Raw genomic sequence first — 25,851 nt, forward strand, 5'->3', positions numbered from 1 at the left:
TCCAAGTTTGGAATAAAACCATTGTGAAGTCATGTCAGACAACTTGTTTTGGCATCTGCATGGTAGCAGGGGAGAATTGTTTACCAGTTATACCAAGCAGCAGCAGCTTAATATCAGGTCTGAAATTTATTCCACTTAGATTTTTACTTTTAGTTTAATAAGCAGATAGCTGAACTGCTTTTACTTTGCATAGTTCTAGTCCACCCTTAGATATACCAGTCAGGCTTTTGCAGTAGCTACCTTAGTACACTCAGATAAAATACTTCCTACTGCTAAAACAAACTATTGAAGCTTTTAAAAGTATAAAGAGCCAGTGACCTACAGTCTTCTTACTAGTTCATAATTTTATTTTAAACATTGAAATGCTTTATAGTATTTGACATGCTGCAGCTTAGACAAAGACATACATCATGGCTTTTCAGTTCTCAGGCCACAACAGATTTCTGAAGACTGGTCACACAGCCTATGAGCTGTAAGAAAGGAATTTCATAAATGCTTCCTAGCATTTGTATTCAAGGTTTGATTTAAAACGCAAGCAGCAGGCTTCAACTACAAATACCAAGTTCCTCAGCAGCTGTCTGAAAGGAGGAGATAACTTGCAGTACAATCTGAATCAAGTCTCATGGGGGAGGGAAGCCATACACATTTGTGACCCTTGTGAAGCAATTTTAACTTTAAAATATATTGCAGCTGAGTAACAGTGTGAGCCAGCCCTTCAGTGACTGTTTTGAGATTTAAGAATTTCAACTACATCACTACTGAAGGACAGGTGATGTGACAAAGCCAGACTTTGACAGGATATGCATTTAAAGTAAGTAGTCGAACAAAGTACGTAGCATTTCACTTCCAATTTCTAGACCTTTTGGTTAAAAAGGAAGCAGGTATGTAACTAGATCTTGAATTCATTTTGATCAAGGGAACACTCTTGAGAATGGCATCAAGCAAGAACTAAATAAACAAGTAATCCCATTTAAACTATACATCTTATCCTGAATTATTGAAACTTCTAAGATCAGTTCTATGTAATAATATGCATGTACACCCCACATCAGGAATAAGCTATTTGATACATCTTAAAAATAAAGACCACTGGCAAGATTAATACTAAAATGCATATTAACTTGTTTTATTGAGGCACAACAAGGCATTGTGAATAGCCCATACTTGAGGCAATCAATAGTGTAGTAAGCTGGACATTAATACAGTTTAGGGTAAGTGCAAACAATATACATTCACAGCTTTACTAGCAAGGCTACATCACAACTGATAAAGTGCCAAATTAGTGCTGATTCAGTACCCCAACTCCATGATTTCACCTTGCACAACAGGACCATCATTTCCCCCAATAATGGAACCATATATCTTCTATAAAGTCAGTAGTAAGTGCAAAGCTAGTCCCACCCCCCTCCACCAAGGTGTTTGGAGCAGATCTTTTGTAAACATCGCACTGGATTTTAGTCCTGATAAAGGAGGTATCCCGAAAAGGTGGAGTATTTCCAGCTACTTCCATAGATGGCTCCCCGATGCAGACGCAACCAGATCTGATCTCCCTGGAACAGCTGCAGGACTGCATGATTACTAGCTGTTTCATGATCAGGAGCCCCATCATTTGCATAGGCTGACACTAGGACCTCTTCATTCTTCATGAGATTCACATACAGGGGAACATTTACAGCTAGTTTCAGCATGTGGAAGATGAAGACATATGTACCATTCACTGGACAGTTGAACCTACCAAGCTGGATATCAAAAGTTTCTCCAAGGTTGTTCAGCAACAGATCAAACACAATTGGCTGGTCTAGAGTTCCAGGGGCCAAGTTAGATGTTCTAGCGGCAGAGAAGGCAACTCTCATCTGCTGCGGGAGGGGGTAGACGTGCACTGGTAGTATGGTAGCAGCTTGGCTCGTCACTGGCATATCAACAGGGGTGATGCTGCGGGAGTCTCCCTGCCCAGAGTCCCCACTGTTAAAGGTTTCATTGTCTCGTTCTGGACTGCTCACCTGAGAGGAATCGCTCCACCCTGCTGTTAAAGATCATTAGCAATGATAAGTAAGTATAACAGAAGGATAAGATTATGCCTGCAGGCATAATCTTAAGCAGCAAGTGTATGGGCTTTGCAAAAAGATTTGTCTTTCAGCTACAGCAAGTTGTCAAAAGACCCCAGTGAGAACAGAATTTTAAAGCTGGCTTACATTCATCACACTTGCATTCAGCAAGCTGGGCCATAGTTTAACTATGGACAATTACTTTTCATACTTTTAAGTAGGAGAGAGTAGTAGCTTGTAATAGTTTTAGCTTTAGTATTTGCCACATACATGTAACAGCATAAAAAAGCATATGCTAACTTCCAAGTGGAGACAAAAATGTAATTTCTGAAAAAAATTGACAAAATTACCGAAAGCCAAGTAGTCATTTAGTCACCTTCAAGATCTGAATTTGCACTTCAAGTTACCTCAATACTGTTCTTCTAGAGTTGCATCCTTAGTAGGTCATATCAACTTATGAGGCTAGAATACTTTAAAAGTCTGAAGAACTAGAATTGCTTTTAAATGTTCTGCATCCCACTCCCCAAAATGAAGCTTTTATCTTTTCAAGTGTCCAAGTTAAAAGGGTCTAGAAAACTTTAATAGATAGATCCAAGAAATTTAAAGCAGTCACACTCAAGTTGCAAACCATTGTTATTTCCACTGGAAAGGAACACCTTGAGATATTCAATAAACTAAGTAAAGTTGCTATGATGTCTTAATGCTAATGATTACATCTCTCAACTGTTAACTCACCACAATCTCATATTTCTTTTAATTCTATTCTGAAGTATATTCTATGAGTCCTCCCTCAGACAGAGAGGGCCTGCTTTATCCTAAAAGTTCCCATGATATGCTATAATTTCACTTTATTCTTCAAAGTAACCATCTACAGTTACTAATCATCTCACTTTTCACCTATAGCAGTGTAAGTCCAGCTTTTTCCAGCACATACAGTAGGATTAAATCATCTTGTTCACAACTTTTCAAAATACATGCTATTCATGCTTCGATTCAAACAGCTAGTCTTATGTATTTCTTTAGGTTTTGTACTCCAGCATGGAAGTACAGAGTAAAGCTGTATTCCCAAACAACTCTTTCTATGAGAAATAGTTTATCATACAAAGTTTCTGGAATCTGATAGCTTACCCAGAATCAGGGGAGACCACGCAATTAAGGGGAGAAGCCAAATGCAACATTGGAACCACCCTGTGTGTGTTTTCCTAGTCAGTTTATTTGTGAAGAAAGTTCAGTAAGGTACCATTGGGTCAGAACTTTGACATGTTAAGACATCAAATTGAGAATAGTGAAATTAAATCTGCTGCTACACAATGCTCTCTAAGAACAATACTTGAGCTTCAATCTAGCTTGGTTAATTTATACCACACTTCATCTGTTTAGTCAGTGATAGTACACTTTTTCTCACTAGTCACAATAACACTCCACTTCATCTACTACAGCCAAGCACATATATGTGCCACTGGCAACCCAATGTTAGCCTTACCTCTTGAATTTGCTCGAGGACCACTAGTTATCCCACCTCGTTTATAGCACTGCTGGTAATTAACATCCTAAAAAGAGAACAGAAGTATTAGGAAGATGGCTATAAGAAAATCTGAAAACAAGTGGGGCTAACAAACAGTATTTTTTCATTGCACAATTTGAACTTTAGAATAGACAATGGTGGAGTTCAGAATTAGGATATAAACAGCCTTATTTATGGAAAATTTACAATAGCTTGTATGAATTTAAAGAGCTATTTCAGTGCTAGTTCTAGCAAGTTAGCTGCTGAACTATACACTCCATTCAGTCCATTGAGCAATACCTTAAATCTCAGTTCTGTTACAAGTCCACAAGTCTGTACAGAAGAATGTATTTCATTTCAAAGCTGAAGACCCTCATCCCAGCAGGAACCTTTGCTTTCTTACACACTGGTTTTTGGATTTTTTTTTGCTAACCACATCCTCAGTCAGTCCATTTAGGAGTTAATTATTTTATACTAGAGAGGCATTGAGTACCAACTTTAAAATCCATAGTAAAATAGACTCATTATACCACACCTTATTTGCCATCTGTTTGCATTTCAGAGATTCCCTTCAGACTAAAATCAACCTGTCATACAGAGATGTTATCTGTCTGAACTGACTTCCTATTTCAACCTGCTGTCTACTGTTCCAAAAAAGTTCTGTCTAGGAAACAAAACTAGCCTCTATCTTGTAAGAAATAGTTCACCCGTTAAGATAATGAAAAGCTACAGTAGTAGAAGACTTGCCTCCTGTACAGTGCTCAAAAGGCTACTGGAAATAAAAGTCAATACTTAACCCTCTGAGAATACGGCATTCCAGCATAATCTCTACCAGGGAACTGCAGCTGGCCGTAGTTGCCATTAGTTATTGAAGGTGAGCCTCTGTAAGCATCAAAACCTGTTCAAATAAAGTTATTATTCACTATCATTCATTGTTTGGTTTACAGTACAAGTCCAGAATACAAGTAGAGCTCCCTTTTGGCACTTATCACATGTATTAAGTTACACAATTCCACATCTATTCTTTAATTCAGAATTTGGAGCAGAGTCTCACTACTCCTATAAAGAATGCATTTCATTAGCTACTCAGAACTACTCACTATGGATGTACCAAAACTACATGTTTAAAACTATTAACATCAGACCTTAACAATTGCCTGTTTGATACTAATGGGACTTCAGAGAACAGCTGAAAAACTTACTGGTTCCAGAGACAGGTTTAACACAGAATTAATAAATACTTTCTTTTGCTATTACAAATGCTTAGCTATTACTGTTACTATAATATTTAGCCTCTTTAGCTATTAGACTAACTACCAAAGAAGAGCTGCAAGCAATTTAGTACCAGACACTACCAAACCCTTAACTGCTGTTAAGTTAGAATTATATAATTCACTGTCTGGTATGTGTTCCTACAGGGCATTGAGCCATCTCAGCCCAATAACTGAAACAACTATCACAGACTAAGTGCCCTTTCACTTCAAAATGGAATAGACCACAGTTTCCAACAACCTTAAATTGGTATCTGCTTAAAGTCAGCTGAAACTTTCTATAGTACTTCAGCTAGCAGCAGGATAGCAACTGATTTGCAGAGACCAAACAATCCCCCTCTTAGAACACTTCAGTTTGTTAATCCAGAAGGGCTCTCCTACCAGGAACTCCACCCCCATCCCCATTTCTGCTGGAATACTAAAGCCAGCAGTGCCAAGCAAAGAGTATCTTGTTTTGGGCAAATACTGCAAGTGGCATCTGAAGAGAAATTACCTGCCCAGAACAGTAGCAAGACAGATGCCAAGAGAAATAAAGGGGGTAAAAAGTTCAGAATGGTAAATGAAATAGCAAGCAGAAGAGTCTATACAATTAAATAATTTAATAACCTATTAGTGTAAGTTTCTACTTTCACAATTCAAAAGGCTACAAAATTGCTCTGCCAGTTCACCTGATACCCAAAGTACAAGGACTACAAATAAAAATCAGAATGAACTTGTTTAAATTCTACAGAGGACCCCCATTCTCTGCACATGGCTCTTAAAGTCCTGTTTTAAGAAGTTTCACATGTAGAACCTAAGTTTAATACCATATTGTGTTAAATCATGTTCTAGTGTTACTACATTAGACTTGTTTTTTTTAAGGCAGTAGTAAATAGACATACCTTTGTATCCACCAGGGGAACGATATGAATTAGCCAGTGACCTTCCACCTCTAGCAGATCCTCTGACAGACCCACGACTGTTAAGGTAAGGCTGAGGGGGTCTGGGAATAACATTAGTCTGTGCTGGATAAAAGGCAAGGCTACCATTGCTAACAGGAACAGCTCCATCAGGTTGATAATTCACTGCTTAAAACAGAAGGCACAGATGAATTCAAAGCTTTTATAAGTGTAATAAGTTACCACACCTAGAAGCAAGGGCAGCATTAGGAAGTTCAGAGACTGATTAAGCTGCTCCAAATATCCTGTTCTTCTGCCCCTTCATTACTTCGAGTGGAGATTCTCCCCTTTGTTCTGTAGAGTGTAATGCTTGTTAAAGGACACTGTAGACAGCCCAGGCTGTCAGTGCAAGCCTCTAATGCATTCAAGATTCAGTTGCATAGGTCAGAACAAGCCTGCTAGCAGCATCATGAAAATAACCAAGCCAGTATAAAAATCAAGTAACATCCAACTAAGAATTTTCACTTAGAACCAACACTGTTCTACTAGCCAGACCCCACTGGTCTATCTGATAAACTAAGTAACCTCAGTGTTGACATCCTTCAAAATGAGACAAACTCAGTCTTATCTAGATAGCAATAAGACAACTGTGGAAAGCTAGATCTTTCGGTTCAGTCTCTTCAACAGACATTCCTACTACATGTTATTAGGCAGTTCAACCCCAAGCAACAGGTATTCAAGAATGCTTTTCACTCACAGGGTGGTTGAATGGTTAGCTTTAAATACAGACCTTGCAACCATGAATGTGTTTCCACAGGACCATGCTTTGTATCCATCCAAAAAGCTTAAAACTGATCCAGAGTGACAGTCTAAACCCCTTTCTGAAGTCTGTGCAGGGCCACTGCACAAAATTAATCAAAAAATCATGATGTTCCATCAAAAAACTGTGTACAAGACTGATCACCTGTAGTCTCAGTGATGAGAAGCATTCAGGCTAAACATGCCTGCCTGACAGCTATACTTATATTGTTCTTTGGAGATTTTAATCTTCATATGTCTCACTGACTCCACAGAGTATCAGTTTATTTATAGTATAATTCCTAGGAAGATTCCTCTGGCATAAAACCAGTAGTTTTATATGACCTTGAGTCACTTGATTAGTCTTATAAATCCAGATCCCTAGTTGTCAGCTTCCTTTCATCCTGGAACCGGTTTCAGGCATATTTAGGGGCTAGTTTCATTTCATATTTAGTGTCAGCTATATAAATTCACCTGGTACAGAATCTGAATGTCAAGCAGGTCAGTTTTGTGTTGAATAAGGCAGCTCAAGACCCCACTTAGAGGTTTAGTATTCCTCAGGTCAAACTGAAAACATATCCCAACTTTCTTATTTAGCATTCAGCAACTCCCAGCACTAGTGCTTACTACCGGAGACCAAATTAATGGTTCCAAATAAGAGTATTCCATCATTGCTTCAATTCCAAGGAAACAATTGTTTGACCAGCAAGTATCACTGCATACTTGAGTTTCCCACCTACTGGGAAATTCAGGCATGTGACACTGTTCACGCAACTAGTATAGAAACTAGTTTGAAGCAGCCTTTCATCCTGCTAGCAGTTTTGAAATTGTTTACATACCATACCATCAACTAGATTAGGGTTGATTAGCACCTGTTAACATTAGGGCTACAATAACAGTATTTATGAATTTCACCGAACTCACAGCACATGGTAATGAATTAAAATATTACTATAACCTGAAGATCTTTAAAGACTACTTGAAATGCAGATAGAAGTACAGTTCTCACCCGAAGACAGAGATTCTTGTGAAAGAGAGGTTTGTTCCGCAACATGAGAAGATTGCAACTGGCATTGAGGAGGAGTCTGTGTACTTGCTGTAGAGAAACTCTGGTTATATCCTGCTGAATATGAAGAATCCTCTTTAGTTTCCTGGTCTTTACGTGGAGGCAGTGGTGCATTCACTTTAAATACCTACAACATATTTCAAGACAAGTGCTTAACACTACCAGCTTAAGTCTCTGCCTAACGCCACCACCCTGCTATGCCATGGTTTAAACCCATACACCTACACCAGTTTCTAGAACACCAACTGTTTCTTAGAAATAATCAAAAGCACTGTACTTCAACCCATCGTTTTCCTTCTCAGTAAGCTTACAGAACTTACTCCTGTTTGTGTAGCTGCTACCCAAGAAACATAGCTTGATTGACTATAGCTACCATATTTGATCAACAGAACAGATACCATACAATAAGCTATTTTCCTTCTATGGGAAATCCACTGTTAAATTCACTGACTACCTGTCCTACAGCTTTTGACCTGAAGCTGAGACAGCCTATAGTGAGAGGAGATATTTACACATGGGAAGAATTTGGGTCCTGGAACCTGATGCAATGCTACTATCCATTCAAGTACCATATTAGGCAGCCTTCACCCCTTTGGTAGATTGAACCTCAACTTTCCTACCTGTTTTAAGTTACCTCAGAGTAAACATGTAGCCTAAGTAAATCTTGTAATTCAAATTTTAATGTTATAGCCTCAGCACTAGAGTGGCATGCAGATAATACTGTTAGTTAAATCTAATCAACCAGAGTTCAATCACTCAGTGACTGTATTGCTTTATAGCCAATAACCCAAAGTTACCAGAATTGATGCTGTCAAGATCAAATAGGAAAGAAGTCTATTCTGAGTAAAAGGATCTAAATTTCACATAAAGAGCTGTCAGCAGTACTGATAGTGAGTCTAGAGGTGTATCTAACCATTTTCCAAAACTATAAACTGTCTGAAGGCAGACCAGGGCAAAACTACAGCTGGATGCAAGGAACAGCTTCACAGCTTGACAATTCTTGTCATTTGCAGAAGCCTCTATAATTAAAATAGGAAATGAACACTTCTTCCAGGGTCAAGAAATCAAATACTGCCTCTAAGAGGGAGCCAGCACAGAAACCCTCATGATACTGAAGTGTTGAATATACATTTTGAACCATTATAAAACACAAATTCTGGGTTTGGTTTTTTTGGTTGTTTGGTTTTTTTTACACTTTACTAGAGGAAGTGATCAAAGTAATCTTCTAAGAAATTTGAGGATGCTGTGCAGTCAGGCTGTCAACACCCACATCCTGGAGTTATTTGTAGCAGGTCATCTAATTTTCCTACAGTGAGGGCTACAGGTGGAATTCTAATAAAGGACTAGGGCTACAGGTAGGATCTGCCCTTAAGCTTCCATAAGCACAATGGCAGCAATAGGATGTTCAGACATCTGAGGACATGTAATCAGATGCTTCCATTACTGTCCCTGTACTACCACTATTTGGCAAGGAACCATCTGACTCCTGGCTACCTACTGAAATCCAATAGCTGTGTTTTCCTGGCAGCAATGGGAATCTAAGCAATGTAGGGAAGAAGAAAACCCTGCACTGCAAAGTTAAAGACTGCTACCACTATAAGAGGAATTAACATCCTAGCAATGTAGTGACAGATGTTTGCCAATTTGACCCAAAAATCTCAAGAGAAATCTTGAACATTTAACATCTCTGAAGACACCACAGCATTAATTCAAGTGAACTTTCAGTAGTACCATTATGATCAAAAGCACTCTGAACACAGACACTAGGTTCAGATATAATCAAAATGACAGACCAAGTCTCCATATTATATCATGACAGATGCTTATCTTACAGACTGGGTCCCCAGACTCTCAATTCCTTGATCACAGCATGCTACTATTTCTCCACTGTCATGAAAAACCACCACCTAGCCACTTAGCATAATTTAAATAGATCCATCTGAGAAAGAATCACCTCCCTACCACCACTAACCTTATTTATAATCTATATCAAAATTCTGTACCTCTGCAGGAAGTTCTACTTGAGCATCTTCTACAAATACAGAAAACCAAGGAGAAAAAGTCACAGTAGTGATTTACTGCAGACCACACCAGAATGTCATAGTTGTTTTACTCATTAATTCCTGTGCTTTGAAAGGCTATTAGCTACCTTCTTCCATCAAATCCTACTACATGTCTCAATACTGCAAGATGCAGATTGTCCAGCAAGTTCTGGAACTGCACTGGTAGATTTGTTGAGATGGAGAATGCCTTTGGAGAATCTCAGTAACATCTTTCTAAGCTTGCTTTTGAGCAAGAACCTTAAATGAAGGTTTCAGAGGACTAAATAAGACCAAGTACAGGGAAGGGAACATTTAACAACTAAATGGAGACCCTTCCTCTGAGTTCCTCTAGGCTTGCACTGCAGATTACCACACAGTAGCAGTGTTCACTAATGTTCTCCAACATTACTGATGATGTATGGCCTGAAAAAAATAGCATCTATTTGCAAGAAACACCACTCATGGTCTGTGTGGACTATTACCTAGACATCTATTTTGACTACTTGTTAGCAAGATAGGATAATGAGCTACACCAGTCTTTATCAAGGACACATTTTCCATGATTCCAGTGGAATGAGTTTAACCCAACTAAAGCAAACACTTTAAAAAGCAGTAAGACAGGTTCAGGCCTCAGGAAGCTTTTAGTCCTAACAACTATATACTTCAGGATTCCCTCTCTCCTCTGCAGTGACCATTATTTGAGACCTATGCATAAAAACAGTTTAAGTACAGCCAACTTTGCCTTGGGACAAAGCTATAAACCTGTTTATTTCAGGTCTGACTTCTCCCTCTTAGTTCCTTGAGGCTACTAAGATATCCCAGTATTAGATTTTGGGACTATACAGAGCAAAACCAGTATATCTGTTCTTAGATGACCTGGTTTAAGTTCAGAAGGCATTGGAGAAGCAGAGTTCTAATCTAGGTTTTTAACATTAAAACATCAAATGACCTATCAAGTTCTGTACTATATCAAAAGGAGTCAGTTCCCCAGTATCAGGACTAAGTTATTGGCATAATTGTCAATTATTCTTCTGTGGCCTCAAGTTGCATACTTACAGTCTGCATAGCCTGAAAGGGAGCTGCTGTTATTGTGACAGAACTGCTGCTTGCTGGAGGAGACTGAAAGCTTTGAGCTGGTGGTACTGGTGACATGGAGGTGCTTGAAGTAGGCAATGGTGACTGTGGCTCACTTGGGAGGGGAATAGTTGCCTGAGGGAAGAACAAATGTAATGAAAGGTCACTTGATAGTTATCAGGCAGTAACAGAAGCAGTTAATTTGTTCTAAAGCCTAGACTGACAGAAGTCAGCAGTTTCTACAGGATGACATTTGGACATAGTACAGCTACAAAATAGCTTTTGCTTACAATTTCAAATCTTGCTGTGCATCCTCAGCAAACAGTACTTCTATTGCAGTCTCTGCTGATTAAGTGAAATGTGCCTATGAGCTACTATACATACCACTCATTGTAATAATTTGACAATAGACATTAGGTATTTTTTCCTACCACTAAGGAAACATAGAATGCCTTCTGCTCCATTTATCACAAGATGATTCTTTAGCTGATATTAAAAGGGACTTCTTTTTCCAAAGGAACTCAGAAAGTTTAGGGGATTTTATTTTTTCCCCCTCCCAATCAATTATGTTTCAGATTAGAAACAATGCTGAGTTGTTCAGACAAAGTATTAACCAGCATTAAGTCTCATCTGTGCAGATGGCAAAATGAAGTGTTGATTTAGAATACCAACATTTATAGGAATCAGAAGTAAAAAAGGAATGTAAGGCTCTAGACACATTTCAGCAACCAATTTATCTTACCTATATTGTGATAGCTTACCTGGGCAATTTCAATCTTTTTAGGTATCAGTGGCTCAGAAATACGTGAACTTGTCTGATACAGTGGCTGGGAAGTATATTTCTCAGTCTCTTGAGAAAGCGATGCTGATGCCTAGAAGAAGGCATACATGCACCTGCTATTACAAGAAGTATTGCAGAAAGCACAAAGTTCTGATAGCTCTATGAAATACCAGTGCATAAGTTGAAACAAGTAGATTATGAAAGACCATGACAAACATTAAGACCAAAGTAAATGTACTAAATCATCTTAACCAAAAGCTTCAAGTAATTAGCTTTGGAGATTCAGACTTAGATTACCCTTCTTACACAACAGGTTGTACAACTAGCCCTGCAAAGTCAGATAATTTTAAGAACTGTATATTGCTTCAAGCAGTTATTCACAGTGAAGTCTGACACACCTGTCTCATTGAATTAAATGCAAAAGGATGTCTGATGCTAGGCTTCTGGTAAGCTCTGTCAAACAAGAGCCAAACTTTGGTTTGCTTTTGCAAAACTTGCATGTTCTATAGTTAGCTCACACTTGTAATGCTAAGTTTAAGAATTGGTTATACTTAGATACATACCCTAGGGCTAAAGACTACCAGTCCCTTTCTCACCATGTATATCATCCCATGTGCATCAGACAGAACTGGTATGCACTTGCATACCAGGAGAGTGCACTGTCACCATGGAGTGTATTCCCTGGCTGTGCTGGGACCAAACAAAGCTTATCTACTGGTTTCCATGAAAAGCAGGACTGGAAAAGACAGACACCACACTTCAAGCCTAAGGAACTAGAGATATGCCGGGCACGAGCAACCCTAATTCCAAACAATAAGTTAGCAAAAAACTCAGAACACTCTACTAAATCAGATGTTCTACATTATAGCATAGCACAAGTCTTCTGGATGCATATTAAACAGCAAAAGTATTTAATCCTTGTCAGCACAAAAAGTCTTATGACACTGCAGAAGTGAGAGAAGGTGTCAAGAACCAGGCCAAAACTGCTGATTCAAGAGGCAGCAAGACTAGAATATCCCTGTCAAGGCTGTTATATTCAACTATATAGTATATTAAGGAATAGAGTAAATGCTACATGCACAGTATACTGATAATACCATGTACATCAGCAAAACATTTAAAAGGCATGAACATTTCCCCATTATAAGCTACATACACTGTATTAGAGAGTCCAACAGGAAAGAGCCAGCTGTGTTTCTGAACACAGCAATATACTCTGCAAGAAGTCTTTAAGACCACGATCTGCATAAATTGAAACACTGCTTTCAGCTCTAAACAATATTTGAATGCTAGTTGAAGATTTAACTGCACATAAACACAGTTAAGAAAGCAAAGTTTGATGTCTTGGCTGAACATCAGAAAGTCAGTTCCCTAGTACTTCTTCAGTCAGTGCTTGAGAGAACACATCTCAGTCTTCGGCTTACAGAGAAGTTTGCTATTTCATGACAATAACCGTCCCAATTTATGCATCCTCTATGTTGTCATTAGAGGGAATATTCTACACTGTAACCAAAGCAAATATTTATGCTGCTCATATGTTCCCACAAGAATATGCACCACACTTTCTAGCCTGCATTCTTCATCCCACACCCTTCCCATTTCAAGGGGCAGACTGGCCACTTTGCACTCACACAGTATTAGGAAGACTCTTCCAACCACCTTCGTGTATTCAAGAATGTAGGCTATACTATTGCTGTCACTTGCATTCTGTCCCTGTATGTTGTTCAAGTATAGTTATTCAGGAGAGGCCCCACCACAGCTTTCTGTTAGGGCTAGTTATCACACAGATCTTTGAATGCCAATGAAGTCCAGGGTATATTACCTGTTGTGTCTGTGGTGTCACCAAGTCTTCAGTTTCAGAGCCAGAAAGAGTCTGATCAGCAGATGCTAGGGAAGTATTTGAACCATGCAGTGTCATGGATGAAGCAGCAGCCTTGCAAAAAGAGATTTCAAAACCTTATCTTAGTTTTCTCCTAAGTGTTTGGTTTCACTGAAACTCACACTGTGGGCATTTCCAAGTAAACCTCAGAATGAGGCAGGAGCTGAAGTGCTTTGAACAGTTAGCTTAACTTTCTTAAGAATTCTCATTAGTGGCAAGGAAACCTATTTAAGAACCAAAGTAGCAAGACCTGCAAGCACAGTAAGTGAATTTAACACGGCTGCCAAAGCTTGAGACACTGTATCTTTGGCATAAGCCAGGATCTCAAAGACAAAGACATGCACTAAGAAAAGCAGCATGTTCCTCTGCACACAGTTATTAGCTAGGATTTGAACCTATGGGTTAAATATTCAAACTATCTCAGCATGTCTTCAACATTTTTTACTTCAAAAAATTTCAAACATTTGTTGCTGCTTTTCAAGCAGAAGAACATCCAACTCTGTCAGCTTTGGAGTGATCTTCGACCTGTAAGCTACTAAGTTACAGGAAATGTGTAACAAAACTACTAACAAGAAGAACAATTAAAAGTACTAACTCTATCCTAGTGAATAACCTATATATCATTCCTTGGCTACAGCTCTGCCTCTTCAGGGCATTCCTAAGCAACTTACTTGGAGGGGCTGTTGAAGAAAATCATTCTGACTTGGCAGTTTCTGTTCTTTTGAAGCTGTAAAAAAAAAAAAGAATGCACTAAGCAACATTTACTTTTAAATTCAAACACTACATATAGTTTCAGTCTGCAGTTCTACTTTTTGAAAACATTTGGTGTATGAAGACACATTGTTTTTAGTGTATACACTGCAAATATTGAGACTTGCATCAGTAAACTACCCCAACTGAAAACTTCAGGTTTTTTGTAAAAGAGGACAGGTATTTAATGATAAAAATATTTCTACCACAAAAGAGATACCCACTTCCCAGATAAAAAAGCAATTAAGTATTTAATAACTGGGTAATTGCATTTTATAGCCCAAGAGCCACCCAGTTTAAGAAGGTCCATTGTAGAAAGTTCCAGTTTTCTAAGAGTAGCTAGGTAACTGCTCTTTATCCTGAGCTTATTCACAGCTTTTGTCTATATACACCACATCTAGACAAGTTTGTTACACAGATAAAGCATGTCAATTCTGCAGCTGGGTTCAGATGCACATGCCAGTCAGTGATTATATAAGGATTCAATTTCCAGGCAGATGCACCAACTTAAGCCACCTCCAGCAACAAATAAGCAGTTAAGTGGCTCAGACTGCCTTTTTTTCCATCATTGGTATTCTTTATAATTTGACAAGCTGTCTTCACCAGGCCTACTGATCTACAGCCCGAGCAAACCCTATAGTGTTTGCAAAATCTTACATACAATTTACACTTATAGTATTACCTACCTACAGGACTACTGGCTGGAGTAACTGAAGGTGGTTGGGATGAACCAATGGCACTTGGTGAAGCTTTATCAAAATCCAGAATGGACTCCTTTTGAAAAAAGATCAGTTGGGAGAAAAAAAATTAAACTCTCGATATACATGAAACACTCATTTGACAAGTTGCTGTTAGCTAATTACAGCTAGATTCATTCATTCAGTGCAAACATGCATTGTTAAAACCATTTTCCCTAAATCAGTAGGAATTGGAGCTTTGTTCTACAACAGCAGAGAAAAACATACTTGCATGAAGTTGTAAGTCCCTTGTATCTGAGTCATCAGATCCTGAAGTTTTTCCCTTCTCAATACTGGATCTTTTGGAAGAGTTGAAGTAGAGCAAAATTCTGCAGCTGGCTGATGTACAGGTTTAGGCACCTAATAAGGAGAAAAGATATTAAATCTAATATTGGAAGCAAGACAAGTTGCCTTATCCAATATACTCCCAGAGCAACCTAGAGGCATCAGACACCATGGGCCAAGGAATTCTGTGCTGTTATTGATATTTCCTGAATCGAGCTTTCACTTGGTTAAAAAAAAAATGAGCTTACTGTTGCCACAACCATTTAAGCCACAGACTCAATTCATTTCAGTTTCTTACAGTCAAATGTACAGAAGACAGCAAGTTGCCTGCATTTGGTGCAAAATTAGGCACCTTCATCTAAGAAAACCCACATATTTAAGTTGAAGGCCCAAACTTAAAAGTCAAAGCTGCATCACTCAGGGTTTAAGACATACTTCCTCCCAGTAGAGCCCATACCAGTAAGTACATATCTTTTATTAGGATGGCATTTCCAGACATTCTGAAGAAACTGCCCCCAAGAGATACATTGCAAGCAGGTTATTCAGGATTAGACCAAAGTTCTTCCACTAACAAGCCAGATACTCTCAATGCACCAGCTCCTGCAGAAAGTATTACATTAAACTTTTCAAAGTTTGGCATGAAAAATACACCTGTGCTTGCACATGGGAGCCTAACTTTGTAGCTAAATAAGGACTTCTGCAGGGCCTTATTACTCCTTGATTGTTTCAAATGGTCCCTTAACAGTTCATCCCAACAGGTTCTCACTTCACTTTAAGAGGGAAGCATTTCATCAGAGAACAGCCAAGTCTAAGGTATCAAAAATCATGATAGTAAACTCCTTAAATAGCAGAAGCCCTGTTATTTAGAGTGACAACAATATTACTGTCTAGATAGTCTAACATGTCTTTTGAAAGCAGCTTGGGGAAGAGGTAGGCTTGTTATAAGTATTTTTAAAACATTTTTTAGTGATTCTCTAAAGCTTTGCTGCTCTTATGTTTGTCTGTAGAGCTAGAGGGAAGCAAATCTGAAGAAATTAAGTAATTGCATTATTTCAACTGGCCCGAATGTTGGGACACAGGAACATGTGAAAGCCTTTACTTTCCTACAGTACAAACATTTGTCTTTCTAGTATGAGGTTACTACTTAAATATACTGTATAGCAGTAGAGTTGAGTATTTGTATGAAGTCACTAGGATACTATATGGCAGAAGGGTATATGTGTCAACATTTAATTGTCACACTAAATTCAAAACAAATTGATGAAATGCTCTTTGTCCAGTTTTAGGACAACAAGCCCCCAAACATTCTTGCATTTCTTCTTCAACAGTTATCTGAAACTAATCACTAGCATTTGGAAGAATTCCAATAGCATGCACAGGGAAGAAGCTTGCAGGGTTTAGTGAGCTTCACAAAGCATAATCCATGTACATGCAGCACATCAGTAACTCTGGAGGACTTCATTTCTAATATCTATGTGGCTCACACAATAGCTACTTGTTGAGTTCCAAGAAGTTATACTGTATTCTAGAGCTAGCATAGTACAAGATGCACTCTATCTTAATTAGAATTTGATGCACAAGCACTACCTTTAACTACTGACCATGCAAGTTTATATTGCTGTAAAGTTTCCAATAACGAACAGGAACTAAAGCTTTTGAGGATCTAAGTGCAGGACAAAAGATACAGTTGAATAAAGTCAAGTCTCAGTGAGTTATAGATTAAGTTACTAGGAATCTGAATCTTCCTGTCCACTTCTAGCCCTCACTGACAAGCAGACTTAATCTTAAAACACTTGCTGTCACAGTAAATCCTTTATGGGTCAAACTGATTAATGCTTCTGTTACCCTCTTCCTCCTCACTGCAGTTTACTAAGACACAAGTACACTACCAAACTGGTTCTGTACGTTTGTAAACAGATAACAGAAGCTTTTCACCTTTGAAGTAACATAACCAGGTCAAGCCTGGCAGTGTGTGAAGCTACTAAGATTGTCCACTAGCTACATAAGTTAGACTTGCACATTAAACACAAACAAGTCAAAGCAGCCTCAAGTGCATGGAAGCAGAAGAGATTGCAGTGTTTCACTTGTGGTTGTAAAGATGATACAATCTTCTGTATGCTTCTACAATTTGTTAGTCTTCATCTCCTTCCCCAGCTCACACTGTGCACTATGCTGGTAGCCTTCTTTACTTCAACTAGAAGAGCAAGCATACAGGGGCACATAAATAATATTAGAGCTTTAAGCCAGGATTGAAATATTGAGACTCTCCATTCTGTAGAAGTTATTTTCTAGCTCCTGCATATATTAAAATACACCAGCCAGAAGTAGTTATAGTGAAGTTACCTCATATTGATTTGCTGTTTTGCTGGTACTTAGGTGTTTAAAACTAGAATATTCAAGTGCAATAGAGAGCATATATGAAAAAGTATCAGGAAGTTAGAGTATTTTCAGTTTTATGCCTTTATAAAAAGATGTTTTGAAAGAAGAGCAAGTACTTGACATCCTTAAGATGGTTTTAAGCCAAGTTTTCTTTCTAGCCCACAGCTAGATACTTTTTCTGGAAGTCATTACAAGCTGGTAGCAGGTTGAGTTTAGTAACCTGTTAGTCCAGCTCCCATCAAAACTTATACATGCTGAGATCACTTCACACTGGTGGTTCAAGCAACATTCAGGTTAGAGTTTAACACAGCACTGGTAAGTTTATTTACACAGCACTGATAACTTTAGGGTCTAATTTGTCATAACAATGTTTCTGAAAGCTAACTTCAATACTACATATACATTCAGCAAAAACTGTTTTGACATATCTCCAGAGAATTGACTAAAAATGGAGTTGAAATACGTAGAATTTGTTTTAGGACCTGTTAAACCATTGCAAATAAACCAGCGTAAAGGCACACTGACCACTTTGGAATTTTACTAGTCGGAGTGCCAATATACCAGGTACTCCTGTTAAAGCTTGAATTGTTTTTAAGAGACTGAAGGTCTACTTACACATAACACTAATCTTACACACTTTCAACCACCTCATATACTAGTAAAACTCCATTCTACAATACAGGACCTCAATTTCTCTTCAGGTGTGTTAGCTGTGGAGTACTAAATGAGCTGGAATGGTGATACCTAAGGTGTAATCACAACAGTGATCACCAGCTGTGCCATGTAGATACACAATTAACATTCACTTTCTACTCAGAGCAGCATTCACAGCATGCATGAATTAAATGGCACTGGATGAAAGCACAAGCCAAACTGGTTTGCTTTCACATAGCAGGCCACAAATTCAGCTCTAACCAAGTTTGCTGGTCCACACATTGCACAAACATTTAAATAGAATAACAGTTTAACAGGCCTGCACATCAGCTCACTCTGCTGTCTCAGGCTCAACTTCCTCAGTATTGTATTTTATGGTACCTTACATTAAATAAGCATATTTTAAGATCTCAAAACCTAGCAGTTTATTAAAAGATCTCAGAGCTCTAACAGTTATTTCAGGGAGTAAACAAAGATTAATTTCAGCTCCAGAAAGCAGCAGCAGTGACATAGGCCTTTTATCTACCATGCCTAGATCCCACACAAGGTCATTTATAGATTCTCCCTGGGAGTGAAATGGATCCAGCTATAGCACTGCACTGACTCTTCTTTCTTCACATAAGCAAAGGCAAGAGAAATTTCATTATCCAAAAACTTTAATATGAATTGTTCTTTACATGTACCTTAAAAGTCAAAGATATCTTTTAAAAAATGATTACAGAAACTAGCTAGGTTGACAGCACGCTATTTTCTACTCATTCAATATACTTTTGATATTAGCATTTGTCAATAGCTACTAAGTAAAAATAAGCCAGCTGATGTTTCACTATGGTCTACGTAAATCAAAGTTTGAATATTTTAAAAATATGCTTTGTTTACTTAATTCAGCAATCCAGCTTAAGCAACCTCACATTCCAACATTTAATTTTGCTGACATGCACACCTGCACATTACTATGAAGATTCCTAGGCAGTTTGCAAGTTTCTCCAACTGACTGCAGACCCTCCTTTTTCCTTACTGCATCAAAGTTTTGTCCACCACTTAAGCTATCCATCTGTCTGTCCTATGTAAAATAAGAGCCCCATCTCATTAGGGAGCATCTTGCATTTAAGCTTTAAGGTAATCTGACACCAGAAATTCCAAGGCTTCTTAAAGTGCTTGAGACTGTTCCAATACTTACATAGTTTCAGTAATACTACACATAGTTGGGTGCACAACACCTACTTGTGCTCAGAGTTACTTAGTGAGGCAACCAGGTTTTGTACCTGTACCACCACCACCAGTGGACACAAAAGTCTATTCAGCTTGAGTGTAGAGATGAAGCAAGCCAAAACACCTTAATCCCATTTTGTAACCCAGTGCTGCATGTTACATACTCTTTTAATTTCGTGTTCAACCTTCTGTTTGCGGTCCCGCCTCTAGGCACAAGAACATCCATTTTTCAGTTATGCCAAGTTACTGACAAGATTTAAGCTTAATCATTTGGTATAATATGGAATGAATTGATTTCTGCTTTTTTGCAGAAACAAGATAGTAGTGCTGACATTGTATATAAGATAATTGCTCAATTCCCCATATTTTCTTCCTGAAGTCTAACTCTAGATTAAACACTGCTCTTAATGGCATAAGATGGTAGACAAAGCAGAGTTCAGTTATTTATTTTTAGAGTTATCAGAATTGTTGCTACCCAAGTACCAGGTGAGAAAGAAGGTAATGTAACCAGAGGCTAGCAGCCTGCTCAGCTGTAAGCCCTGCAATAGCTTCCATTTTACATTTCTAAACCAAACTATGCTATTGTCAGACTCTCCAGGATAGCAGTATGGTTTATGCATTCATCTGGAAATACATATTTAAGCCCCTGTACAGTTGGTATTGCTTGATCTAGATGTTAGATCTCTCTTGAATCAGCAGCTATTTTAATCAAAAGCCTAAAAAATTACTGAAGTGCTATTTGCATGCAGCCACAGACAAAGTATTTGATCCCTGGATGAGTCATACCTGCTTTGTACTGATAACAGTGGACAGAGCCAATAGCTAGGGATGAACTAAGTTAATTCTTCTGTCTTATGCATAAAGCAGTTATTCCAGGCTCAAACACAGCAATACTGTGTTGATGTAAAAAGCAAAGCAGACCATCTTGCTATTCAAATATAAAGTTTAACTGCCAGAATAATTTCCCCCAAGAAAGAATGAAATAGGAATCTAAATATAGGCCTACAAAATGCACCTTATAAAGCCTCTGCAAATAGGTAGCTTTAGTCCAATATACTAGTGTCAAAAGCTTATGACAGGTAATACTACATATGCCAACTCACTTCTTTGGGTTCCATATCAAACTTCTTTGGCCCCATCTGCTCCTTTGGCCCAACACTTGCAGCTCCCCAGGACTTCGGAGGGTTCTGTAACTGCTGTGATGATACTTGCTGCTGCCTGTCAGCTTTTTCCCAAGCCTCTCGAGTCTCCTGCTTCTTTTGTTCTGGCTCCTCCCTAACATGTGCAGCCCAAGCCTTCACAGGCTCCTGCTTCTTTTGCTCTGGCTCTTCCCTAACAGGCATTTCCCATGATTTCACAGGCTCTGGCTTCTTTTGTTCTGGTTGCTCCCTAGTTTGGGTTACCCAAGGCTTTGGAGATTCCCGCTTTTGTTCTGGTTCTTCCTTAACTTTAGTTACCCAAGATTTTTGGGACTCCTGCTTTTTCTGTTCCTGCTCTTCCCTAACTTTTGCTATCCATGGCTTAGGTGATTCCTGTTTCTTCTGGTCCTGTTCTTCCCTAACCTTTGCCACCCAAGGTTTGGGGGACTCCTGCTCCTCTCGGACACGTGCTACCCAGGCCTTTGGAGCTTCTTGCTTCTTCTGTTCTTCCTCCTCAACACGGGTCTCCCAGGGCTTTGTAGACTCACGCTTCTGTTCCTCCTCTTTAACATGAGCTTCCCAAGGCTTTGGAGAATCTGATCTTTTCGGTTCTTGCTGCCTAACACGAGCTTCCCAAGGCTTTAAGGACTCTTGTTTCTGCTTCTGTTCCTGCTCTTCAATATCAACAAGCATTTCCCAGGACTTTGGAGGTTCTTGCCTTCTAGCACATTCAGCTTCCCAAGATTTGGGCTCTTCTGGCTTCTTCTTGACAGAGTATTCTGCTTCAGGCAAATAACGCCTGTTGAGAAACTATATAGACCAGAGAAACTTAATGGCTCCCAAGAAAACATTTTGCTACTACAGTTCAGGTCAGTTAAGTTAAGTCACCCAGATACTGAAAATTTCTGACTAAAAGCAGAGCCTAGACAGTTTAAGCACTAGCCATAGAAACTATGTGGACAGCCATGGCTTTATCCTACAACACTGCAGACTAGCTTTGCTTGGCATGCCACACAAGCATGAAACAGTCCTGAACAGCACAAGTGAAGCATACTTGAGCCGAGTGAATCTATTACCCTTACTCTCAATGTTAACTGATGTTCCTAGGCAGTGACAGTATCAAGTTCAACTGTGATTTTTACAAAGGTAGCTCTCCTCCTAGGCATCTGAAATGCTGTGGCACTATATTAGTAGACATTCTGCTAAGCATAGCAGCACCATTTCACCCAAAATCTTTGACCTAGTAACCACATATAACCCTCAGATTCTCAGATTTAATACCACTGGACTTCTGCAACTCCAGGCTGTGTTTACTGTAAGTCTGAGAGCTCAATGAAGATGAGCTCTGAAGTTCTCCTGAGTTACCACTTTGTCATAAACAGGAAGTAAATATGTGAAGTGAAGAATGTACAAGGCTCACTAGCTCAGATTTTCTTTCTGACAAGTCACCAGAAAAGCTTTACACTCAGGTAAGTGTTCCCAGTAGGTTACAAAAACTTGTTCTAGAGTACACCCTCTAGTGGGATACCTGGGAAACAGGGATTCCAGCATTTTAAGAACCAGTATTTCCACTTACTAAAGGATACCCCTCCCCACCTTTTGAACCAAGTCTAATGGTTTCTACACTATTGCCAGCTGAAGCTTGAGTACTTAACTCAGGAGTCTGAAGGGCTGTTGAAACAGGTCTACACACCCCTGTGCACACAAGTCTGTCTGGGGATCCCTATTTTTTTGACAAATCAGAGCAAGACCTACATCATTCTCAACCACACCAATATCAAGCCTACTGCAGTAAGCTTAGCTTTTAGAGACAGCTTTAGCAGATGTTTTTTCTATCCCATAGTACACAAAAGATCAGTGCATTTCCACTCCAATGGCTGATGCTTTGGTTTATTCAGGAAAGTGCCAGAGCCTTAGAAGTACTATACTGCTTCATGTAATCCTGCCCCATTTATCGCAGAATACCCCAGAGAAGCCACAAATTTGGGGTTAGAAATAGAAATGCAACCAAGTCCTTAATGCTTCCTACATAAAGCAACACTTAAGTTGCTGTTCAGACTCCCTTTTTAAATTTAAAAAAAGGGCTGCAGAAGTACAGTTATGTTTCTGATAAATCACAATACTAAAGGAAAGCAATTAGCAGTGGAGTATCTTACCTCCTGTGGCTGTATTTCAGACTTCATAAGCTCCATAATGGATTCTAGAGAAAGGACGTTAATTTGTTTCAACTGATCAAATACAGAAATGCAGACCAAACAGTAGCAAGTCTTTAATTCTATTTAAATAGTAGTGTCAGTTGCTAAACCAGATATTCTGAAAGCTCAGCTTGTCATTCAACATACTATTTTTTTAGACAAGCTTTTATTTTCTGGTTTGGTTTTACATTCGCAGAAGTTTAGAGTTAAGCAAGAAACATTTTGTAGTATCCATAATTTGTTTATTTTAATATGTAACATTCCCTACACCAGACAATTCTCATATGTTCAACAAGGAGACTTGCTCAGAAGGCAAAAACATTGTATTACTATGAATTAGATTTTTTTCTACAACATTAGCCAGAACAGGGCTGCAAGCCTTCCATGTTCCATTTTGGTTACCATATTGTAAATCAGCTACAGCATAGGATCAGATTTAGCATCAAGCTATGCAAGAAAAAATATCAATGCTCAGTTCAAGCTTATTCCAACATTATGATACAGAAATTGAACACTAATATTCCACCTGGTTCTTTGACAGACTCTCCTTTTGACATCTGTCTTGTTCTCTCAGATTTTCTATTTACTTCTTCTTCCAATTCTTTTACTGGCACAGTGGTGCGAGGAGTCGGAATACTTTCAAAGTAGCCAGAGTCTAGAAGTTTGGATAACAGGTCCTTCATGTGTTTATCTGAAGAGTAAAAGTCCATGAAGTTATGAAAATTTGAAAGTAAGGGGTATTCAGATTACAGATCAAGACTCCTTAATTCCTCCACTTTATATAAATCGCAACTTCTCCAAGTTCAGACATCTTACTGAGTTACAGCAATAAAATGTTTTAGTAAAGTATTTGTTAAACTGCTTTATTACAGCTGAAAACATCTTTGCAATCCAGAGGTAAGACTGCAGCTTTTGTTTAAACACACACAAGCTAAACACCAAGCCACCTGTTCTCCCACATGCTTAGAAAGGGATTTGTTTACCATCTATAAGCTAGCCAGCAATGATACTAAAAGCATGTTGTGCAGACTGTAGCATAGGTAAAGCTAAACAAAGTCACCATGGAACTGCCCTACAAGACCCTCTTCCCAGTGATAGGATAGTAAGTCTCAGTCCTCCTCAGAAGAAAAAGTTATGAACTGCAAAAACAAGCAGGGAGGGAGAAAACAAGATACTGTTCCAGACTGAACATAATCATTTGAAGTTTTGGAAAAGAGTCAATGCTGATATGATTGAAGAAAAACTTAACTGTGTAGTCTGAGACACACTGTCCAGTTTCTTCCTTTATGCAAAAAAGAGACAGTAGCTTGAAGTAGAGAGAAAGACCTCAGAAGTAGCAGTGATACTAGAAATTGTTTTAGAGGAGAAAGAGACAGGGCAGCCTTGAGAATAGGAAGAATACCCAGTGAAAGATCACCCCTACCAGTGACAACCATATGAAAAAGAATTAGTAGCTAGAATACAGATATAAAAAAATTGTCTTCCAAGGCAGCAAATGCTAATAAGTTGTAACAGCTTTATCTGAAGTGTAGCTTGCACACAAAAGGATGGAAGACTGACACTAAAGGGATAGAGATACTGTCAAAGTAGTCAGAAAATTTTATATGATAGCCAAAAAGCTACAAAAGTTTGGAGTCCAAGATAACTAGACAACTATCAATTCATGCCAACAGATACAGGGCCAGCTTGCACTTTGTCCGGAACTGTATGACAAGAGTTAACACTTAGTTGACAGTTCAACTGTCTGTATGTGGAAATTAGAGTACGTTAGTGCTCTGGTCTAACAGTTTCAACATTCTTGTTGATGACAAATGAAAGATTACTGCCACAGAGCCATTACAAGATTGGAGTAAACAGGACAAGCAAGGTCTGTTTGCAGTAGGAAAGACACTACAACTCAAGTAAGGACAGTTTCCTCACAAGCAAGTTCTAAATAAGAACACAGAATGTGTATGTTGGCTTACAACCAGGGGTTTTTGAAACTAAGCCACAGATGGAAGAAAATATGTAGAATCCCACAGATTTTGGTGTGCTTGAAAAGTGAGGACACTTGCAACAGGTCTATGACTGCACTGTGCATGATTAGAGGTCACAGCAAGGCCCACTAATGACTATCCTTAGTATGGTATCCTACACTGTAGTCAGACAACCGGTACGAGCCTAGAATTCTTACAAGAAAATCTTCAGTACTGTAGGACCTCCAGCCTGGGGCCAATGAAGCTTTGTAATACACATCAGTATGCTCAACTACACTCAATTTCATGGCTGGAAACAGTGTTCCAATCTTAACCCATTTGCACATAACTACCCAAAGCACTTCCCACTGCTGGTTCTGTAAGGTATTCATGCATCATTTAAATTACTACCATTTTTCCTCAAAAAGGTCCTAGTACATTGGCAGAAGAGTAAGTCTTTACCTGGAAAAAGAAAGCATGTTGTATTGTTATTGATCTGTACTTAAACAGAACTTAGAACAAACAGCAGTTCATCCTTGGATAACCGAGTTACACACAACACTTGAAAGTGCTTAATTTAGTAGACTTCCATGTATATTCACTGGTTTTAAGATGTTTCAATAGCACACAAATTTCAGATCTCTAAGTTATTTCTCTAGACAAGACACTCACATGTTGTTCCAACCACAGGTTTCTCACTTCCTTCTAGAAGGTCCCAGAAGTAGAGAGATGATTGTTCCATCTGGTCTTCAACACTAAAACAAGTGACAGTTTTACTATGTAGAATCAAAGCCAAGATCAAGAGCTGCAGTATCGCAATACCCCTCACTTTAACACTGAGAAATTTTAGCCTACCAAATAAAGGCTATATACATACAGTGAATCCTAAGCCCATTATCCACTACTGAGTGATTCATCTGTATCTGTTTGTACATGATTGAATCTAGCAAATGTAAATTCTTTTGTTGGTAATTAAGACAGATTAGAGAGCCTAGCACTATCCCACAAGACCATACAGCTGGACTTCATTCCAAGCCAGGATTCCCAGACAGGGAAAAAATTGCTGTTTGATCAGCTGCTCACCTTGTTTATTGGATGCACATGTGTAGGGGCAACCATCAACAGCTCCTGCCACTCTGCTAGTTATTGAGAAACTTTGACATAGGTCCATGATCCATCCACCCACCCCCTCCAAACAATGGATTTT

The 25,851-nt window shown here is 38.8% G+C and overlaps 1 protein-coding gene across 6 annotated transcripts in view; it reads right to left on the reverse strand.

Moving 5' to 3' along the window:
* Positions 1–1,008: 1,008 nt before the first annotated feature.
* The window catches only part of CAPRIN2 (caprin family member 2), a 35,998-nt gene continuing 11,155 nt past the window's right edge, over positions 1,009–25,851 (reverse strand). For 4 of the 6 annotated variants that reach the window (XM_049822234.1, XM_049822237.1, XM_049822236.1 and 1 more), the window contains 15 exons: positions 25,317–25,399; positions 23,216–23,380; positions 22,651–22,694; positions 20,459–21,304; positions 15,054–15,185; positions 14,775–14,862; positions 14,010–14,065; positions 13,282–13,392; positions 11,440–11,550; positions 10,661–10,813; positions 7,506–7,689; positions 5,702–5,887; positions 4,347–4,447; positions 3,529–3,595; positions 1,011–2,023 (listed from right to left, as the gene is read on the reverse strand). In XM_049822234.1, coding sequence (XP_049678191.1) covers positions 1,455–2,023; positions 3,529–3,595; positions 4,347–4,447; positions 5,702–5,887; positions 7,506–7,689; positions 10,661–10,813; positions 11,440–11,550; positions 13,282–13,392; positions 14,010–14,065; positions 14,775–14,862; positions 15,054–15,185; positions 20,459–21,304; positions 22,651–22,694; positions 23,216–23,380; positions 25,317–25,399 — 2,896 coding nt within the window. In that variant the 3' untranslated portion in view covers positions 1,011–1,454. Of the gene's footprint in view, positions 2,024–3,528; positions 3,596–4,346; positions 4,448–5,701; positions 5,888–7,505; positions 7,690–10,660; positions 10,814–11,439; positions 11,551–13,281; positions 13,393–14,009; positions 14,066–14,774; positions 14,863–15,053; positions 15,186–20,458; positions 21,305–22,650; positions 22,695–23,215; positions 23,381–25,316; positions 25,400–25,851 lie in introns of all 6 variants that reach the window. The other 2 variants (XM_049822235.1, XM_049822238.1) reach the window with 2 other exon arrangements.

This window comes from Accipiter gentilis, chromosome 18 (assembly GCF_929443795.1).
Source record: "Accipiter gentilis chromosome 18, bAccGen1.1, whole genome shotgun sequence".
NCBI lineage: Eukaryota > Metazoa > Chordata > Aves > Accipitriformes > Accipitridae > Astur > Astur gentilis.